The following is a 22,835-nucleotide window of genomic DNA, read 5'->3' on the forward strand; positions in this document are numbered from 1 at the left end:
ACCTAGATAGTCAACATTTGTTAGGTAGTGTATGGAAAGGGGAATATTTTGTTGATCGTTGTTTGCCTGTGGGTTGTTCAATTTCTTGTTCGTATTTTGAAGCTTTTAGTTCGTTTGTTGAGTGGGCCGTGCGGGACGTGTCTTGGTTGTTGTCTATCATTCATTATTTGGATGATTTCTTCTGTGTCGGGCCGGCGGGCTCAATAATTTGTGCAGGTCTGTTGTTTTCTTTACAGAAAGTGGTGGAATGTTTTGGTATCCCTTTGACAAGACGGAGGGTCTGGCGTCGGTGATGCTGTTTTTTGGGATCGAAATTGATTCCATTGTGATGGAATGTAGGCTTTCAGTGGAAAAGATTGTGGATTTGAGGGCCACGGTCACGGCGGTAAGGTCGGCAAAGAAAGTGGTGCAGTCTTTGTTGGGGAAGCTGAATTTTGCTTGCAGAATCATGCCGATGGGGAGTGTGTTTGCGAGGCGGTTGGCAACTTCTACGGCGGGCGTGAAGTCACTTGCTCACTTTGTGCGGGTCACGAAGGGGGTTAAGGAGGATCTCTTGGTGTGGGACGTGTTTTTGCAGCAATTCAATGTTCGTGCTTTATGGATGGATAAGGTTGTGCCCAATGGGGCACTACAGCTGCATACGAATGGAGCTGGGTCAGTGGGCTTTGGTTCATTTTGCAAGAGCCATTGATGTGCGGGTAGTTGGCCCAAAGAGTGGCGTCAGGATAGTTTTGTAAGGAACTTGGTATTGTTGGAGCCATGAACCCATAGGGTGGAGGGGCGACATGAATAGATGGAAGGGAAGGAGTGATGGTGTTAATAGGGACAGGAATTGGAGGATTTGTAGGAGGCAGAAGGATGGGATTGGTGGGAAGGAGGAGCCCTAGGAGGAAGAAGGGGAATATATGAAGGTTGATAAGAGAAGGGGTTTGTCATACCTTCTCTTGCGACTTCCAGACGAAGACTGATCCCCGCCCACCCTCCCTAGTGCTTGAGTACAATGTGGTGGATATAAAAAAAAAAAAAAAAAGGGGAGCAAAAGATATGTGGTGAGATGGGTGAGTGCTGAGACAGAGGTGTCTTGTCGTTGTTTGTTGTGAAGTGGGAATATCCGGTTGGGTTGATTTCTTTTGTGACAGCAGCGGGGGGTAGGTCTGATCCAGAGGCGGTTTGAAGGGAATGGTAACTGGACCGAGAGACACTGTCTTGGTATGGTGGCACCGGGTTCCAGGATGTTGCAAAATTTGGGGGTATTAATCCGTGGGTGATTAATACCTCACCTCTGGGTTGGTGTGTTGTGGCCAGGGATATTGGGGCAAGAAGTGGTTCCTGGACTGGGCCTACCCAGGGTTATATATACTGTATTGGTACTACTGTGTTACCTATTGTTATTTGTTGGGGTCGCCCGTTGGACGGCGCCCCCTTGTGTTAGAATGTAAATAATCTGTAATAAAGGCTGCTGTGGCCAATTTGAACCAAGTCGCATGCAGTCCGTGTATTATTTACAGGTGGTTAATGGTGGGGTAACACAGACATCACGACTGGAGAATCCTTCCTCAATGGCCATGAATGTGAAAACAAATAAAAAAAAGGATATATTAAGTAATGAAATCTATTATTGCAATTATTCAGCAATTTATTTTTCAAAATAGGGCAGGTGTACATTGTGACATATCCTCGACTTTTGAGGAAAAAGGAACAAATTTGAAAATATTTTGGTACAGATTATTGCATCTAATTTTAGGCCTATTTATTATGTGTTTAATGGGAACATGTTGGGTCATTCATGCTTCCCAGACCTCGAGCAGGCTGAATCGTGGGTTGGCTGCATGATTGTAGCGAGGTATATATCTCCAAAATGCTGACACGCTCTGTTTCAAGATGCAGCTGGGGATCATAGCCAGAGTAAAATCAATTCCAACAAGTACAATGTATACGGGATTACATAAATGGGGTTAACAGAAAATTCAGAAAAATCCCTTAAAATCCTAAGTTTATTATTATCAATTAAAACAACCCAAGTAGACAAAACCCCATAGCAAACAGTAACCCATCCAAGAGGGTAAAGATATACAGAGACTACAGGCAGGGCTAAGGATATAATAAACAGTGGGTGGTAGTAGACGCAAAATAAACAAACACAGACCCCTGATTGGGGCTGTGGACAAAGGTAGCCCTATTGATACTGTAGCGCTCCTGAAGCCATCAGGGAGCTACAAGGTTCTGCATCCTCACCAGGATGCAGGGCCTACCCCTTAGGGCCCCAGAAGACCAGTGCCGGTCACACACAAACACTCCACAAAATCCCGCTTTTTCCCCATCAATCCCCCATAGAATGGTACAAGGCTAGGGTCGGACCAATGGATGGCCGTCTAGGGGTGGAGCCAGTCCAGTCCACTAGTTGACCAGGTGGGAGGGGCAGAGAATGGATATACAGTCAGAGGAGAGAGAAGGTAGACGTGAGGAAATGCACTGACTTGAAGTGAACAGGGTTCACGCTACCATGATACGGACTGCAGTGGAAAAACCACTAGATGGGGACCCCCAGTTGCTCTACGCCACAGGAACCCACCAACCAGAGACAGGTGCAGAGGAAGAAGGCACCAGATTACTACACTGGCACTGGGACAAAGGGGACCTGAAGGCGAAACCAGCTGACCTTGGGTGACCGGTTACCACCAGAAAGTAAGTAAAGAACCAGTTGCACTAAACCCCTTGTGTGGACTACCTTCTTCCGGCGCCCGTCACTTCACCTAACCTCTAGGGCCCGGCCCTGCTTGTAGAGGGCCTAACATCCAGGCTGCCATTAACACTAGCCCCAGTAGTGGACACTGTGCAGCGGCAGCTTCGTCTGCATAGCCGCAACACCGCAAGAGGCGTCACGTGTGAACACTATTCTAATCCCCTGTAAATATTCCCCTTTTCAAAAAGGCCCCAGGGGACGGAACTGGGCAACGGCCACCAAAGTTACATTCCTCAGAAATTCACTGCCCGGGACCGAGTACCACATAACTCTGGGCGTCACAATACCCTAGGGCTTGCTCCAACCTTACAACGGAGGGTATGACACCCTAACTTAGCTTGGCGCCCCCGTTCCATGTCAACTCACCCTATTTCGCCCTGGTGTAGCCCTATATAAAGTATGGAATAGTGCACTAAGTCCCAAGAGCCACAAAGGGCAAAGGGGGGGAGGAAAAAAAAATAAAGGATTCTCTCAACCCTTATGTACCGCCCCCGTGTCAGCGGCCGAGCCATTCGGGTCCAGAACCTCGTGGCTCAAGGGGTCTCCGGACCCGGGGGGGGGGCGCACGGACACTCAAATTTAAAGGGGGATTATGTACAGGGGATGGTATAGACAGTTCGTGACGCGCCACCCGTGGTGTGTGGTAAGGGTGAAGTACCACTGCTGCGGCTGGGAGTACCCAGTGGCGATGGCATGGGCAGCCAGGTGTTTAACCCCTTCACGGGTAGGGGGAATGGCCCGGGACTCTGTGATGGAAGGGGGAGCCGTGGGCTGTAGGCCTGGGAGACAGGGAGCAGAGAAACTCACAGTTAGTAGTCATGGTGCTGGATGAGGCTGTGCTGATTTGGAAGGTCAGTTAACACACAGACTGTGATTAAACCAAACGTCCTGCAGTGCCGCTGCCGCTGAGGGGGAGAAGGTCCCGGTGACCGTTCCCTGTGATGTTTCCTGGTGTGTTCCAGTCTATTCCGACCCTCTGGGAGCCTCTACCCTCAGCCCCTCACTCTCTGAGGGCTGCTCTCTCACACAGTTCTGGGAGCTCCAACTCCCCAGCCTGCTCTCCCCCTAAGAGCTACTTGAGAGCCACTACTCTCCTTGCTCCCCTGCCGACGACTGACTAGTCACTTCCCACCCAGTCTGCTTAACCCTTCGGTGGGCGGCCCTTTCCTCACTGGACCTACCCACTGGTGTGTGTGTGTGTGTGTGTGGGATTTGCATGCTGGTCTTAGCAACATCACTGGGTGGCACCTGGAACCAAGGAGGAGATGGGTACTGCACGGAAAGGAAAATTGCACAATACCCTGTGACGACCTGATAGGCCAGGGCATCACATTCCTCCTTGGTTAAACGTAGCTCGTCTCCGAGCTACAGGACACATCAGGTTTTATTTAAAACTGCTCCTGTAAGGAGAAATAAAGGGATAACATGGTATAAACAGTTTCCATCCCTCGCAGGGAAGGCACACTTCGCAAACACTGCAAAAAGACTCAGAGTCCACACTCCCAATGTCCCAGATGACTTTAACCCGCCACCCAAACAACCTGACCCTCTGCATACCTATTGTGGGTCCGTGACCAGGCTTAGATCCCGGGTTTTGTAACAGACGACTCTGATAACAGTCCTGAGCAACCTGGTAGCCGTTGCCCCTTGCGCCGCCCCATTGGGGCCCCCTGGTGCCGTCTACCAGTAATGCACCACACAAGGACCTGATGGCCTTTTCCCTAGAACAAAGGGTGGGAGAAAGGTTCAACAAGGAGGGCGCAGTCTATTTAAAACTTTGAAGCTTACAGGTTCCGGTCCCCTTTTTAATGCTGGTTACCTTCTGGGCACACTCTTGCAAAGTGCTCTGGTAAACCACAGCGACGGCAGATAAGCACCTCTTCCGTTGCATCAATTGAGATCTCCTCATCTGAAGTAGACTCTGTTTCCATTTCTATGATCTCCAATGCCAACTGTGTCCATGACAACAGTATCATCCTGCGGCCGTATCCTCCATAATGTAGTACTGTCACGCTCCCCGGGTCCTCACCCCCGTTCCCCGGCTCACCTGCCACGCTCTCCGCTCCCCAGTCACCGGATTCCGTCCGTCCCAGGGCTCCGGGCCCCCGATCCCGGCGCCCGACAGCTTCCCTGGACCTGGCCGGCTCCCCTGCGTCCTCCTCGCAGCCTCCTTCCCTGGCTTCTGGCACCCGGGCGGCGCGCATGCGCATTAGGGCGCGCGCGCGGTCACTGACCCTTTCTTAAAGGGCCAGCGTCCATTAACAGGAAATGAGGTTGCACAGGTACAGGGTATATAGGGGGTCATTGTCCAAGGGGGCGGGGCCTGATCTTCGTGTTCCCTGAGCTAGGAGTCAGGTCTCTTGGTGTTTATGTGCCTGTACTCACCTATCTGTCTTTGTAGAGCCGTACCTGCCTCGCCATCCAGTCTGCCGTGTCCTGATCCCCGCACGCTGTCCGTCTGCCATCTGACAGTCCGTACCATCCCGGATCCCTGCGGTGACCCGTCATCTTGCTCCAGAGGTTCCGGACCCCGCCTGATATCACCTCGGCCTCCGAACCTGAGCTACGTCACCAAGACCACCTTCTGTGACTCCGTGGTCCCTGGGACTCCTCCGCTGCCTTCACTTGCACGGACTGTTCTACTGCCCATCAGTGCTTCAGCTGCCGGACTCCCTACCACCATCTCAGAGAGTTCGGTCCAGTGGATCCACCTCCTGGGTCTGCCCGACCGCCCGGCCGTGACAGTAAGATCAGGCCATGGATCCCGCTGCAGCACTCATGGCTCTGCAAGAGGAACTCCAACGCCAGCGTGAAGTCCAGACCCGCATGCTGCAATTCATGACCTCCGTGGACACCCGCCTGTACACATTACAAGCATCAATGACGCCTGCGGCACCCAGGTCCCCCGCCAGGCAAGCCATGGCCCCCGCACCAGTGGCAACCTCGTCAGATGCTTCCCGACTCCGTTTGGCGTCACCTCCTCGTTATGCTGGAGATCCCAAGACCTGCAGGGGCTTCATAAATCAATGTTCCCTTCATTTCACGCAGCTGCCACATCTGTTCGCCTCCGACCAAGCCAAGGTCGCCTTTATAATGTCCCACCTAGAGGGCGAGGCGCTGGCGTGGATGAACCCCTTGTGGGAGAAGGAGGACCCCATGACCAAGGATCTTCAACAGTTCCTGCAGGCATTCCGCAGCACCTTTGACGAGCCGGGACGCGCTTCTGCCTCTGCTTCATCACTCCTCCGCCTACGTCAAGGAACACTGACGGTGGGCCAATACGCCATCCGTTTTCGCACTTTGGCTTCAGAACTCGGGTGGAATAATGAGGCCCTAACAGCCGCCTTCTGGGAGGGACTCTCGAGTCGCATCAAGGATGAGTTGGCGGGTCGGGACGTGCCCTCCACCCTAGATGCCCTGATTGCCCTAGCAACTCGTGTGGACATACGTTTTCAGGAGCGCTCCAAAGAGCTATCTCGTGAGAGACGCCCGTTACGGCATTCATCTCCTCCTCAGAAGCCCTCCGTACCTCAGTCATCAACAGCTGGGAGTCCCGTCCACGAGCCCATGCAGATTGACCGAGTGCGTCAGTCTGCACAACGTAGAGCTGAGCGGCTTGCCCAGGGTCTCTGCTTTTACTGCGGTGAGGGCACACACCTCCTCCGTTCCTGTCCGGAAAGGCCGGGAAACTCCAAAGCCTAGGGTTGGTAGGAGAGGCCACCCTAGGTGCTGGGACTCTCTCTGATCCGGTCACATGGACCGTGCAAGTGACAACGGGAGAGACGCGGTTCACGGCTGAGGCCTATCTTGATTCCGGGGCAGCAGGCAATTTCATCCAGCAAGCCACCGTGGACAAATACCAGGTGCCTGTTATCCCACTCAACAAGCCCCTGGTGATTGCCTCTGTGGATGGGAGACCCCTTTCTGACACCATCTCCTGGACCACCAGGCCGGTTGAACTGCGCATCGGTGCTCTTCACACCGAGAACATCGCCTTCTACGTCCTTCCGCACATGTCCCATCAGATCCTGCTGGGCCTTCCATGGTTACGGACTCACGAACCATCAGTCAGCTGGGGCACTGGCGAAATCACCCGCTGGGGTGCTTCGTGTCATGAGAGATGCCTAAAATCCACACAACCCATCCGACGACCTCCGGTTCCTGAGAACCTACCGGGGCTGCCCTCGGCTTATTGGTCCTTTGCTGATGTCTTTGATAAAAAAGAATCCGAGGTACTGCCGCCACATCGCCCCTACGATTGTGCCATCGACCTGCTCCCTGGAACAACGCCACCACGAGGACGGATATATCCTTTATCTCCAGCCGAAACAAGGGCTATGTCGACTTACATCTCAGAGAGCCTGGCTAGGGGATTCATTCGGAGATCCTCCTCTCCTGCTGGAGCAGGTTTCTTCTTTGTCAAGAAAAAAGAGGGCGATTTACGTCCCTGCATCGACTACCGGGGTCTGAATCAGATCACTGTTAAGAACAAGTACCCTCTGCCGCTCATCCCCGAATTGTTTGACCGGCTTAGAGGAGCTCGTCTGTTCACCAAGCTGGATCTTCGGGGTGCTTACAATCTGGTGCGCATCCGCTCTGGTGACGAATGGAAGACCGCGTTTAATACGCGCGATGGACATTATGAGTACTGCGTGATGCCCTTCGGCCTGTGTAACGCCCCTGCCGTCTTCCAAGAACTGGTGAACGACGTGTTCCGAGACCTCCTCTACACCTGTGTGGTAGTATATCTAGATGACATCCTTGTCTTCTCTCCGGACCTCCCAACCCACAGAGAGCACGTACAGCTGGTTCTACGACGACTAAGAGAGAACCGTCTGTACGCAAAGTATGAGAAGTGTGTCTTTGAGCAGTCTTCTCTCCCCTTTCTGGGGTACATCATCTCTGAGACTGGACTGCAGATGGATCCCAAGAAGGTCTCCGCCATTCTCAACTGGCCTCCCCCTTCTGGACTGAAGGCAATCCAACGCTTCCTGGGATTCGCCAACTACTACCGCCAATTCGTCCCTCACTTCTCTGCTCTGACTGCTCCACTTTCCGCTTTGACTAAGAAAGAGGCAAATCCAAAGGACTGGTCGCCTGCGGCCGACGCCGCGTTTGGCTCTTTGAAGCGGGCTTTTGCTTCCTCGCCTGTACTTCACCGTCCGGAGTTGAACCGCCAGTTCACCTTGGAGGTGGATGCCTCCTCCTCAGGAGCCGGAGCAGTGCTCATGCAGAAGTCCTCCTCCGGGAAGATGGTGACTTGCGGATTCTTCTCCAAGGGCTTCTCAGCGCCTGAACGCAACTATACCATCGGGGACCGAGAGCTCTTGGCAGTCAAACTGGCACTGGAGGAATGGCGCTACCTCCTGGAAGGTGCAGTGTATCCCGTGATCATCTACACGGACCACAAGAACCTAGAATACCTGCGGTCCGCTCAGCGACTGAACCCACGGCAAGCCAGGTGGTCCTTATTCTTTGCCAGGTTCGACTTTCAGCTTCACTTCCGACCCGCGGACAAGAATGTACGCGCTGATGCCTTGTCCAGGTCTTTCATGCCCATGGAGCAGGAGGAAGAGACTACCCAACCCATCATCTGTCCTAGCAACATCATTCCGGTGGCCCCTGTTACCCTAGCCCAGATACCGCCCGGGAAGACCTATGTCTCCGATACCGACAGGCAAAAAGTGTTACACTGGGGTCATGCCTCAAAAACAGCCGGGCATGCTGGTCAGAGGAGAACATGGGGTGCGATTGTACGCCATTACTGGTGGCCATCCCTTCGCACGGACGTCGCTGCTTTTGTCTCTGCCTGCTCCTCCTGTGCCAGGAACAAGACGCCCAAACACTTGCCCCATGGCCGTCTTCTGCCTTTACCGATACCCTCAGTCCCGTGGCAACACATAGCAATGGACTTTATTACGGACTTGCCATTATCCTCCGGGCACACAGTCATATGGGTCGTGGTTGATCGATTCTCCAAAATGGCCCACTTCGTTCCTATGGCCGGACTGCCCTCTGCTCAGGAACTCGCGGAAGCCTATATACAGCACATCTTCCGCTTGCATGGCTTTCCATCCCACATAGTGTCCGACAGAGGAACTCAGTTCACCTCCCGCTTCTGGAGGGCTCTATGCAAACATCTGGGAGTGACTCTGGACTTTTCTTCTTCTTACCATCCTCAGTCTAACGGCCAAGTGGAGAGGGTCAATCAAATCGTGACCTCATACCTACGTCACTATGTCAACGCCCATCACGACGACTGGTCCTCGCTTCTGCCTTGGGCTGAATTCTCCCATAACCACCACGTCAGTGAGTCATCCTCCGAATCTCCCTTCCATGTTGTTTACGGACTCCAGCCCGCCGTCCCATTGCCTATATCCCCTTCATCGGATGTCCCGGCTGCTGATACTGCAGTTCGTGACTTTGCTACCATTTGAGACTCTGTCAAAGCGTCCCTTGGGCGCGCTTCCCAGCGGATGAAGAAACACGCTGACAAGAGACGTCTGGATCCTCCGTGTTTCTCTCCTGGTGACCTGGTCTGGCTTGCTTCCCAGTACATCCGATTGAAGATACCTTCCTACAAGCTGGGTCCTCGCTACATCGGGCCGTTTAAGGTCCTCAGCAAGATCAATGAGGTATCCTACAAGCTACAGCTCCCGGCCACGATGAGGATACCCAACTCCTTCCACGTCTCTCTGCTCAAGCCGGTTGTCCTTGGTCCCTTCTCCGCTGCTGCCAGTCCGGCCCCTCCTCCTATTGCCGATGATGACATCTATGCGGTAAGGGATATCGTGGCCATGAAGACCGTACGAGGTCGACAGTTCTTCCTGGTGGACTGGGAAGGGTATGGTCCTGAGGATAGGTCTTGGGAGCCCAGGGAGAACGTGGGCACTCCTCTTATCCATGCCTTCATGTCCCGGTTGCGGGGAGGGGGGCGTGGGGGGGGGGGGTACTGTCACGCTCCCCGGGTCCTCACCCCCGTTCCCCGGCTCACCTGCCACGCTCTCCGCTCCCCAGTCACCGGATTCCGTCCGTCCCAGGGCTCCGGGCCCCCGATCCCGGCGCCCGACAGCTTCCCTGGACCTGGCCGGCTCCCCTGCGTCCTCCTCGCAGCCTCCTTCCCTGGCTTCTGGCACCCGGGCGGCGCGCATGCGCATTAGGGCGCGCGCGCGGTCACTGACCCTTTCTTAAAGGGCCAGCGTCCATTAACAGGAAATGAGGTTGCACAGGTACAGGGTATATAGGGGGTCATTGTCCAAGGGGGCGGGGCCTGATCTTCGTGTTCCCTGAGCTAGGAGTCAGGTCTCTTGGTGTTTATGTGCCTGTACTCACCTATCTGTCTTTGTAGAGCCGTACCTGCCTCGCCATCCAGTCTGCCGTGTCCTGATCCCCGCACGCTGTCCGTCTGCCATCTGACAGTCCGTACCATCCCGGATCCCTGCGGTGACCCGTCATCTTGCTCCAGAGGTTCCGGACCCCGCCTGATATCACCTCGGCCTCCGAACCTGAGCTACGTCACCAAGACCACCTTCTGTGACTCCGTGGTCCCTGGGACTCCTCCGCTGCCTTCACTTGCACGGACTGTTCTACTGCCCATCAGTGCTTCAGCTGCCGGACTCCCTACCACCATCTCAGAGAGTTCGGTCCAGTGGATCCACCTCCTGGGTCTGCCCGACCGCCCGGCCGTGACAAGTACCCATGCTGCTTCTGGGGTACTGGAACCTGAATCACCTTCTTCCATTGCTTCCGGCTCCGAGTCCACAGTAACCGGGTCAATTTGGTCAGATGCTTCAGACTGCAATAATTAGTTCAGTTATTCCAAATATACAAATTTTTATTAGAATGTAAGAAAATACACCACCAACGTGCAAATAGGTACAGGTAAAATGACCAAACCGGTCACTTACATATAGAAAAAAAGACACACATGTACAATAAACATATACACTTGTCCAAAGTGAGGGTTCACATCAAAGGGATAAAGTAGGAGCCCGAACTTATCTTTGGGACCACAAATAATGGTTCAGGCAGCGCCACATAGTATGGAGGGAAGATTCAGTCCATATACATCCAAAGAGAAATGTAGAGGTGCTCTCCAAATAATCCCTTGTTATTGATGATAGTGAGCCGTCAACTTCATTCATAAAGAGATTATCTCCACCCCAAGGGGGTGGCGCTGCCTGAACCATTATTTGTGGTCCCAAAGATAAGTTCGGGCTCCTACTTTATCCCTTTGATGTGAACCCTCTCTTTGGACAAGTGTAAATGTTTATTGTACATGTGTGTCTTTTTTTCTATATGTAAGCGACCGGTTTGGTCATTTTATCTGTACCTATTTGCACGTTGGTGGTATATTTTCTTACATTCTAATAAAAATGTGTATATTTGGAATAACTGAACTAATTATTGATTGATAATATTCCTGGGACCTTGGGCCCAATTACTTTACAGATGCTTCAGACTGCTCATCTTCTTCGAGAATTGCGATATCCGCTGCCGATAGTGCGGGCAGCGCCTCAGGGTCAGTCGCAGCGGAGGATGGAGGCGACAGCGACTGAGTGCTGGCCTGGAGCGGGGGCGGCTCAGATCCCACAACCGCATCAGTCGGATTAAGGAAATCATCTGGGACTGGGTAACCGCTTACCCGCTCCTCCCGTGGAACTTCAGTTTCACTGGTTTGCACTGCCACGGCCATCCTCCGCGTCTCCATCTGCGGAGCTGCTCCGGGTGTCTCGGCTGAACAGCTGCGCCTTTCTGCCATCTTGACTCTGCGTTGTCCAGGAACGTTATGGCAGAGTCCTGGCATCCCTGCTTCTCCTCCGCTGTTGTTACATTCCGGCACGCCCCCTCGGTCTTTTCTCAGCATTCTTTCTCGCGCTGTGACCCTCTGAAAACTTCGTTCCGGCCTCACACGCAAGATGAAGGGTGTGGCTTAGGATTCGCGCGCTTTCTCAGGCAAGACAGCATTTTGGCGCGAAAAGATGGTGGAAAATGGCGGAATTGTCAGGAAAAGGACTCTTGACTCGCGTTTTTCTGTTTTCAAGGTGCACGTCACCCAGGTAAGTGGGTCCTGCTCGTATCCTGTTCTTGACGCCAGGTTTTTTGAGGTGTACTGCCCCCGTGTCAGCGGCCGAGCCGCTCGGATCCGGAACCGCGGTGGCTCGAGGGGTCTCCGGACCCAGGGGGGTCACACAGACACTCGAATTTAAAAGGGGATTATGTACAGGGAATGGTATAGACAGTTCGTAATGCCACACGTGGTGTGAGGTAAGGATGAAGTACCACCGCTGTGGCTGGAAGTACCCGGTGGCGATGGTGTGGGCAGCCAAGTGTTTAACCCCTCCACGGGTAGGGGGAATGCTCTGAGACTCTGTGATGGAAGGGGGAGCCGTGGGCTGTAGGCCTGGGAGACAGGGAGCAGAGAAACTCACAGTTGGTAGTCGTGGTGCTGGATGAGGCTGTGCTGATTTGGTAGGTCAGTAACCACACAGACTGTGATTAAACCAAACATCCTGCAGTACCGCTGTCGCTGAGGGGACCGTTCCCTGTGATATTTCCTGGTGTGTTCCAGTCTATTCCGACCCTCTGGGAGCCTCTACCCTCAGCCCCTCACTCTCTGAGGGCTGCTCTCTCACGCAGTTCTGGGAGCTCCAACTCCCCAGATTGCTCTCCCCCTGAGAGCTACTTGAGAGCTACCACTCTCCTTGCTTCCCTGCCGACGACTGACTAGTCACCTCCCACCCAGTCTGCTTAACCATTCGGTGGGCGGCCCTTTCCTCACTGGACCTACCCACTGGTGTGTGTGTGTGTGTGTGTGTGTGTGTGGGATTTGCATGCTGGTCTTAGCAACATCACTGGGTGGCACCTGGAACCAAGGAGGAGATGAGTACTGCACGGAAAGGAAAATTGCGCAATAGCCTGTGACGACCTGATAGGCCAGGGTGTCACACTTACACCCTAAATGCGACATAGATTGATTATACAATAAGCTGTCCTGTGCACTACCTCATACACCAAGCCCTTCCGATTTTTATTTACTGAACAGACAAAGAATAAAAGGGGGGCAGGGCATGATGAAGTCCTCAATCAAAAGCAGGATTTAGCAAATTGTGCATAATAATAATAATAATAATAATAATAATAATAATAATAATAAACAATCACCAAATGCAATTCTGCTATGCATATACACTTCCCTTTATTGTCGGTGCGGATATGCACGGCCTCAGCGCGTTTCCCCGCCCACAACGGATTATCAGGAGGCCCAGGGGAAAAGGAAGAAAAGGTCCAGGTATCCCCAATGGTTGTACAACGAATCTATCCAAAATGAATTTTGAAAGATTTGCACTTCTCTACTGGAATATGATCTACATCTTTGGTCACATCTTCCTACATCAACTGTCATTTTGAAAACAGGAGCTGTGTGCAGTCTGGGAAGAAGGCTGCGCCAACAAGCTGATGGGAGCTTTCAAAGATGGACTACATATAATATTTATATATGAAGATACAGTGACCGACCCCTTTAAAAGATAGATATAAAAACTTACAATATATGCACTTTGCAGGTTATGTGCATTGTATTATTAATCCATTTAATATGGCTGTACGCAAGAACCAAAAATTAAGATATTTATTATATCTAATATATAGTTTAAGACAAGACATGTACACTAGTTATGTACAGTTGAAACCAGACGTTTACATACACTATCTTAAAAGACTCATATACATGTTTTTCTCAGTATCTGACATGAAATCAGAATAAACCTTTCCTGTTTTAGGTCAATTAGGAACCAAAATTATTTATATTTGCCAAATGCCAGAATAATGAGAAAGAGAGAATGTTCTAAAGGCCCCGTCACACGCTCCGATATATCGTGTGATCGTATAAGCGATCACACCCGACCCCGTCGGTTGTGCGTCACGGGCAATTCATTGTTCGTGGCGCACAATGTCGTTAACCCCCATCACACGTACTTACCTCCCTAATGACGTCGCTGTGGGCGGCGAACATCCTCTTCCTGAAGTGGGAGGGATATTCGGTGTCACAGCGACATCACACAGAAGCCGCCCAATAAAAGCGGAGGGGTGGAGATGAGCGGCCGGAACATCCCGCCCACTGTCTTCCTTCCCCATTGCCGGCGGGACGCAGGTAAGCTGTGTTCGTCGTTCCCGGGGTCTCACACGTAGCGATGTGTGCTGCCTCGGCAACGACGAACAACCGGCGCACAGAAGGAGGAACGACATTATGAAAATGAACGTGTCAACGAGCAATGATAAGGTGAGTATTTTTGCTCGTTAACAGTCGTTTGGACGTATCACCGGCTACGACATCTCTAACGATGCCGGATGTGCGTCACAAATTTCATGACCCCGACGACATATCGCTAGATATATCGTAGCGTGTGACAGGGCCTTAAGGCATTTTTATTACTTTTTGCAAAGTAAAAAGTTTACATACAGTAAGGGGTACTTTGCAAACTACGAAATCGCAGCTGCGATGTCGGTGGGGTCAAATCGATAGTGACGTACATCCGGCGTCGTTGTCGACATCGGAGTATGTGAATCGTTTTTAATACAGTTAATGAGCGCAAAAGTGTCGAAATTGTATGATCGGTGCAGTGTCGGGCATTTCCATAATGTCGCTGCAGCGACAGGTACGATGTTGTTCCTCGTTCCTGAGGCAGCACACATCGCTGTATATGAAGCCGCAGGAGCGAGGAACATCTAATTACCTGCATCCTGGCTGCAATGAGGAAGGAAGGAGGTGGGCGGGATGTTTACGTCCCGCTCATCTCCGCCCCTCTGCTTCTATTGGCCGCCTGCCGTGTGACGTCGCTGTGACACCGCACGACCCGCCCCCTTAGGAAGGAGGCGGTTCGCTGGCCAGAGCGACGTTGCAGGGCAGGTAAGTGCATGTGAAGCTGCCGCAGCGATAATGTTCGCTACGGCAGCTATCACAAGAGATCGCATGTGCGACGGGGAAGGGGAATATCGCGCTCGGCATCGCTACAATCGGCTTGCGATGTCGTAGTGTGCAAAGTACCCCTAAGAGTACTATGTCTTTAAACAATATGGGACAGCCCATATGATGATGTGATGTCTTTGGAAGGTTCTGATTATTTTTCTGATTATTATTGGCAACATCTGAGTTAATTAGTGACACACCTGTGGATGTATTTTAATGCACACCTGAAACACACTGCTTCTTTGTGTAGCATCATGGGAAAGTCAAAAGGAATCAGCCAAGATCTCAGGAAGAGAATTCTGGACTTGCACAAGTCTGGTTAATCCTTGGGTGCAATCTCCAGATGCCTGAAGGGGCCTCATTAATTTGTACAACCAATTATAGGCAAGTACAAACAAGATGGGAATGTCGAGCCATCATATTTCTCAGAAAGTAGATGGGTTTTGTGTACCAGAGATTAACGTGCTTTGGTCAGACATGAGCATATCAACCCAAGAACAAAAGCAAAAGCCCTTGTGAAGATGCTGGCGGAAGCTAGTAGGATTGTGTCATTATCCACAGTGCAATGAGTACTGTATCAATATGGGTTGAAAGGCCATTACTCCAAAAGAAACATAAAAACCCTAGATTGATATTTGAAAATGCGCACAGGAATAAAGACCTTAATTTTTAAAGACATGTCCTGTGGTCTGAGAAAACTAAAATTGAACTGTTTGGCCATAATGATCATTATTACGTATGGAAGAAAACCCAACTGTGAAACATGGGGGTGGCAGCATCATTTTGTGGGGTTGTTTTGCTGCAGGGACTGGAGCACTTTGAAAAATAGATGGCATCATAATGAAAGAAGAGTATGTGTCAATGCTGAAGCAACATCTTAAGACATCAGCCAGGAACTTAAAGCTTGGGCGGAAATGGGTCTTCCAAATGGACAATGACCCAAAGCATACTGGCAAACTGGTTACAAAGTGGCTTAAGGATAACAAAATCAATGTTTTGGAGTGGCCATCACAAAACCCTGATCTTAATCCTATTGAACATTTAAGAGCAAGTTGAAAAGGCCGGTGAGAGCAAGGCGACCTACAAACATAGCTCAGTTGCACCAGTTCTGTCAGGAGGAATAAGCCCAAATTCCTACCAACTATTAGAAGCTTGTGGAAGGAGATCCAAAACGTTTGACCCAAGTCATACAGTTTAAGGCCAATGGGACCAAACACTAATGATATGTATGTAAACTTTTGACTTTGCAGAAAGTAATAAAAATGCCTCTCACTCTCTCTCTCAGTCTGGCATTTGTCAAATATAAATAATTTGGGTTCCTTATTGGCCTTTAAACTAGAAAGGTTTATTCTGATTTCATGTCAGATAGTAAGAAAAACATGCAGTTGTGTCTTTTAGATAGTGTATGTTAACTTCTGGTTTCAACTGTATATATTGTATTTAAAAAAAATTGTGAACACACCCCACACATTTTTGAAAATATCTTATATCTTTTCATTGGACAATACTGTAAATATGACTTTTTGATACAATGTAAAGTAGTCAGTGTACAGCTTATGTAACAGTGTACATTTGCTGTGCCCTCTAAATATCTTAATACACAGCTATTAATGTCTAAACCTCTGGCAACAAAAGTGAGTACACCCCTTAAGTGAAAATGGCCAAATTGTGCCCAAAGTGTCAATATTTTGTGTGGCCACCATTATGTCAAGCACTGTCTTAGGCCCTGTGCGCACTAGAAAATGGAGTTTTCTTAAGAAAATTCCGCACACTCTGAAAACCGCAGCAAACTGCACCCAAAAACCATATGCGGTTTTACCGCAGTTTGCCACGATCTTGCCGTGGCTTTGCCGCGGTATTGCCACGGTTTTTCCATAGGTTGGTACCTGTCTTTTTATGCCTTCAATGCAATAAAGCACGTTGAAAAAAAAAATGTGTGTTGTCATTTCTTTCTTCTTTTATATAGATAGATAGATAATGGATGAATAGATAGATATACATAGATAGATAGATAATGGATAGATAGATAGACAGATAGATAGATAATGGATGGATAGATATAGGGATAGATAGATAGATAGATAGATAGATAGATAATGGATGGATAGATAGAGGGATAGATAGATATATAGATAGATAGATAGATAGATAGATAGATGATGGAAAGGTTGATAGATATTACAGCTTTTTTTTCTGATGTATGTGTTCCCCCCAACAGTATTTCTCATACAGCAGTGACCCTGCGGGACCTTGAGTCTGAGTTCTCGCAGGGTCACTGCCATTCGGTGACATCACTCTATTACCGCTTGTGAGGCCCTGAAGTTCTCGCGAGCGGTAATGTATTGACATCACCGACCGTGAGAAATGACCTGGAGTTACCCCTGCAGCCTTGTTCACGGAACGATGCGACACTAGTACTAGCTCACAGACGCCGCTGGAGCAGTATTCAAGCGTCGTGGGACCTCGTGAGGATTACGCCGGACCTGGAGTGGTATTTGGCAATTAATAAAGGGTGAAAGAGGGTGGGTTTTTTTATCTTTTATTCCAAATAAAGCATTTTTCGGTGTTTGTGTTTATTTAATTTCACTTACAGGTTAATCATGGGGGGATGTCTCAGACGCCTGCCATGATTAACCTAGGACTTGGTGGCAGCTATGGGCTGCCATTAACTCCTTATTACCCCGATTGCCACCGGATCACGCAATCGGGATGAGCCGGGTAGAGTCCTGGGTCTGTCGCATCTAATGGATGCGGCAATTCCGGGTGGATGCTGGCTGATATTTTTAGGCTGGGGGGCTCACCATAACGTGGGGATCCCCATCCAGAGAATACCAGCCCTCAGCCGTGTGGCTTTATCTTGGCTGGTATCAAAATTGGGAGGGACCACACGCCGGTTATTTAAAATTATTTATTTATTTGTTTTACTGCACGATAAAGACCCACCCACCGGTGTCTGTGATTGGTTGCAGTGTGACAGCTGTCACTCAGTGTGGGGCGTGTCTGCCTGCAATCAATCACAGCCACTGGTGTGCGGGGGAAGCAGTGAATATGAGATGGAATAATGAATGGCTGGCATTTTCAAAACCAGGAGAAGCCGTCAGAGCAGTGTGACAGCCACCCGGTGATCGGTAAGTATGAAGCGCTTGTTTCTACCCCTTTGCGCCCGATTCTAGTCCCCGTAGACTTTAAATGGGGAGCAGTATCTGGCCAAATACCAGCCTTCTGAACGTATGTTGCTGTTTTCTATGTGTCTGTGCATTATACATGTATGTGTCTGTGTGTGAGTGTGATGTATGTATTTTCTCTCTGCTCTGTTTCCTCTTCCTCTCCTAGTGACATCACTTCCTTGCAAAACGCAAGGTAGTAATGAACGTTATGTCCTGCAAAAAGCACAATAGCGCGGGAATAACGCAGGAAAATGCAATGAAACGCACATAGTTTGCTACCTGCGTTATTCCCTGCGGTATTTCATGATTATATTACAGTCAAAGGGGTAAAATACCGCAGGTACCTGTTGGTGAAAAAAACGCAGTGTGCGCCCAGCATTTTTTTTACCATAGGTTTTGCTGGCGAAGGACTGCAGCAAGGTTATGAACATTTTCTGCAGCAAAATACGCAGAAAAACTGCGGCAAAACTGCGGTAAAAAATGCAGCGTGCACACAGGGCCTTAAGGTTTTTGTAGAATGACCCGAAGTAGTGATCTTGTCAAGACATTAAAAAATGCATGTAAAGTAGAAGCTTTTTTTTTTTTTCTGGAAGAGTAATGAAAAAGAAATAAAGATACAGGTGAATCTGGAAGAATGATGATGATGATTACGATGATGATTACGATAATGATGATGATGATTATGATTACGATGATGATCAATAAATTGGCAATGAACAAATGATTAAAAAGTCAGCACACAATTAAAGGAAACAAAGAGTATAGATTTTAATATGCAGAAGAAACAAAAACACAAAAACAATACATAGTACAAACAGTGATGAAAACACGATGAGATGAAGAGAAGATTTTGACAAGAAAACAATAATCCATGAAGACATCTTAAAGATTTACTGACGTAGGAAAATATATGATAGTTTACACAGTAGCTAGCCATATTGCAATGTTGAATAATTTTCAATAAATCACAGGAAAATGATGGTGTACAACGAATCATATTTCATTTAGGCCTAGACACTAGAAACTATTAAACTAAAGTTGTTCAGACAGCATTCTTATTTCTTTGGGTGCATGAAAAAAATGCTCACACCGTGTGCTGAGAAATATCCAAGTCAATAGAGAAGTCTCTAGTGCTGCAAATTAAAATCTTCTTTATTCACTCATCAAATAGCCCAAAAACCTATCAGAAAATAGAGTACAGGTAAAACTCTGTGTTTCCGATAGCCCGCCATACACATTAGACAGCTGTTGGCCAAACATTGGTTTGGCCGATGGTTCAGACAACAACTATCTTACCCAACACTCCCATGTGTACTATTGATTTATAAAATACATATTAAAGGGAACCTGTCACCAGGTTTTTCCCTTATTAGCTGTGCCCACCACCAAGGACCCGTTCTGATAGGTGTTGCTGCTCTCGGTCCGGAGCCTCCTCCATCTTGCATGAATGGCATCCTCCTTCTTCTGAGGTCCCCATGGATGATGCATCCTACATCATACACACAGGCTGAGATTGCGGTCCTGTGCATGCTCACTTTGATCTGCCCCATTGTAGTGCGCATGGATGGGCGGTCTCTGACCTTGCCTCGCGCCTGCGCATTACAGTACTTTGATCTGTCCTCACTGGGGCATATCAAAGTGTGGCTGCGCAGGACCGCAATCCCGGCCTGTCTGGATGACGTAGGATGGGTCATTCACAGGGGCCTCAGAACGAGTACAGCGTTCATGTAAGATGGAATGAGGCGTTGGTTCTAGAGCAGCGATACTCATTGGACCGGACCCCCCCAGTTGAGTATTATAAAGATGTTTTTTATGCTATTCAGCGTGGCCTGGGCTTTTATATACAGTATTCTGGAATGCTGTATATAAGGGCGGGTGGTAGTTGCAGCTTATAAGGGAAAACAGCGGTTACTTTTTAAAGCTTTAAGGAAAATGACAGTTAAAGTTTAATGCACCATATTAAAATACATTGTAGTATGGAAAAGGGTTCCGTAAAAGACAGTTAAACCATATCTATTTGATGTGCTGATCAGTTGGAATCCAACTGTTGGGAAATCTACTGATTCAAGGACCTGTGGCACCCAATCCCATTCAGTGCAGTGCTAGCTAGACTTGTGTGGCCACTCTGCACTCTATATTCCATGTCTAAGAAAAATATGGAAAAAAGTGTATTTGTATGCCACTATCAAAGCATTAGATTGTGGTACGGCCCGCACGTCCGTGGTTCCACAGGTGCTGCTCTTTGGTAAATAGCATATTACAGTTTAAGTCCTTACTCATGTGTAGGTTTTGGTGCCATCTAGCTGTGTTTGAAAAATATAATCTACTTGCTATTCCTCATAATCCTGCTCACCCCACTCCACTGCCGGCTCATCCTCCATGCGCAAGATCAAGTAGGACAATAATTGGAAAAGATTTTGCCACAATAGCATGGACACATAGAATGACAGGTCGCTTACATCAATTTCGCAGATCTCCCCAGCATAATTCATATCACAAATGCAATGGAAGTGGTTGGGCAGGTTCTGGCAGATGCCCCCATTCAGGCAGGGGTTTGATGCACACTCGTCAATGTCAATCTCACACCTGAAATGCCAAGAAAGGGTATCATTACAGTTTCATCACATCACTATCTCCTTACAAACCCTATATTATGTGAGTTACGTCTTCTGTGGTATAAAACTAAAAAGTATCATCATCTTAATCATCATGGTTATATAGTTAGGTTTAGAAATATTTGGAGAGTTTGGGCTCTGGATGCCGCTATTTAACTGAGATGCAATTGAAGGGTAGACTTTCAGGTTTAATTAAGGGGTTAAACAAAAGCATCCTGTGAAACATTTAGGAATTGCAACCATTTTTCTTCTACAAAGACTCATTATTTCTAAGACTCAAAAGTAATAGGACAAATTTACTTGATTGTTAATTTTTAATACTTTGTAGAGAAGCCTTTGCTGGCAATGACTGCCTGAAGTCTGGAAGCCTTGGGCGTTACCAAACTCTGGGTTTCCTCTTTTAAGATGCTTTGCCGGGCCTTTACTGAGAGATTATATCACTTGTTCCTTATGTGTGGGTCTCTCTGCCATACGTTTTGTCTTAAGCATGGGAAATACAGCTCAATGGGGTTGAAATCAGGTAATTGACTCGGCCATTGCAAAAAATTCCACTTCTTTGCCTTAAAAGAAAATCTCCTGGGTAGCTTTTGCAGTATGTTTTTGGGCATTGTCCATCTGTAATGTAAACCAGCCAATTAACCTTCTTGTATTTGGTTGAATTTGAACAGAAAGCATTGCCCTGTACACTTCAGAATTCATCCACCTGCTTCTGTCTTCAGTCACATCAGCAATAAACACTAGTTACCCATTGTCATTCATGCCTGGCCATCACACTGCCTCCACCATGTTTTACTGAGGATGTGGTGTGCTTTGGATCATGAGATGTTCCAAGCCTTCTCCATACTTACTTCTTCCCATCATTTTGGTGCTAGTTGATCTTAATTTCATCTGTCTACAGAATGCTTTTTCAGAAGTAGGCTGGCTTCCTTGGATGTTTTTTGGCACAGTTAATCTGGCTTTTCTATTTTTAAGGCTGATTAATGGTTTGCACCTTGTGGTGAACCCTCTGTATTTCCTCTTATGAAGTCTTCTGTTTATGGTTGACTTAGATACTGAAACAACTATTTCCTGGAGAGTGTTCTTCACTCAGGTGGATGTTGTGAAGGGGTTTTTGTTTGCCATGCAAGGATTCTGTGGCCATCCACCACTGTGATTTTTTCGTAGACATCTAGGCTATTTTGAGTTCCCAAGCTCACCAGTATGCTCTTTTTTTGCAGAATGTAACAAAATGTTTATTTGGCCACCACTAATATTTTTGCTCTCTCTAATGCATTTCTTCTTTTTTTGAAGACTAATGATGATCTGTTTCTCTTCTATTCTTTGACCACATGTTGTAGGTTCAAAGCAACAGCTTCTAAATGCAAATACCACACCTGGAATCAGCTCCAGACCTTTTATCTGCATAATTGATGATTGATTACTGAGGGGATAGCATATGCAGCTCATTAAAGGGCTTTTAAGATAACTGTCCAATTACTTTTAGTCGCTTGAAAACGAGGCAGCTACATATTAAAGAGCTGTAATTCCTAAACTGATACTCCTACTAGGATGTGAATACCCTCAAATTAAAGCTGAGAGTCTGTACTTTATGCACATATTAATTATATAACTGTATCCTGTATATGTTTTGGTAAATAACTAAAATGCCAAAGCAAATGTCACTGTCCAAGTACTTCAGGACCTAACTGTATCATCTATAATAGCTCTATTTGTAGACTCCAAGGATGATATAACCAAATAGATGAAGATAGACACTTTTAGTTTTATTAACCCTTTCATGAGCAGAAATGTTTCAGTTTTTGAGTTTTCATTTTTTAACTCTCCTTTTCCAATAGCCATGACTTTTTCAATCCTCCATTAAAATAGCCATATGAGGACTTGTTTTTTGTGGAATGAGATATAGTTTGTAAAGACACCATTCACTTAACCATGTAACATGCTGAAAAATGGGAGTGTGATAAAATGGTGAAACCCCCACAATACTGCTATTGTCTTTTGCTTTTTGCACCTTTCATTATCTGGTAAAAAAAATACCTGGCAGTATGATTCTGTCATTATGAGTATGGTGCTACCAAACATATAAAGTTTTTTTCACATTTTAGTGATGAAAACAAATCAGAATTTTGAATAAAAAAATGTTTTGTATTGCCATTGTCTGAGAGGGGTAACTTTTTTATTTTTCAATCAGTGGGTGTGTCAGATTTGTTTTTTTTTCTTACGTATGCACTGAGCTTACATTTTTATGGATACCATTTTATCATACATGCGACACTGTGATGCTGTTTGTTGCTTTTTGTGTGAGGAGTGCTTCAATATAAAAAAATGTTTGTGCCGTGATTTCA

General features: G+C 48.0%; 1 protein-coding gene across 2 annotated transcripts in view; it reads right to left on the minus strand.

Annotated features, from left to right (window-relative positions):
- CRB1 (crumbs cell polarity complex component 1) overlaps positions 1-22,835 on the minus strand; it is a 146,006-nt gene that overhangs the window by 17,046 nt on the left and 106,125 nt on the right. The window contains exons 11-12 of one of the 2 annotated variants that reach the window (XM_075322188.1): positions 20,338-20,464; positions 18,720-19,058 (exon numbers count right to left, since the gene is read on the minus strand). In XM_075322188.1, coding sequence (XP_075178303.1) covers positions 19,035-19,058; positions 20,338-20,464 — 151 coding nt within the window. In that variant the 3' untranslated portion in view covers positions 18,720-19,034. Of the gene's footprint in view, positions 1-18,719; positions 19,059-20,337; positions 20,465-22,835 lie in introns of those variants that run through there. The other variant, XM_075322187.1, reaches the window with a different exon arrangement.

The sequence above is a fragment of the Anomaloglossus baeobatrachus genome, chromosome 8 (genome assembly GCF_048569485.1).
Source record: "Anomaloglossus baeobatrachus isolate aAnoBae1 chromosome 8, aAnoBae1.hap1, whole genome shotgun sequence".
In the NCBI taxonomy this organism is placed as follows: Eukaryota; Metazoa; Chordata; class Amphibia; order Anura; family Aromobatidae; genus Anomaloglossus; species Anomaloglossus baeobatrachus.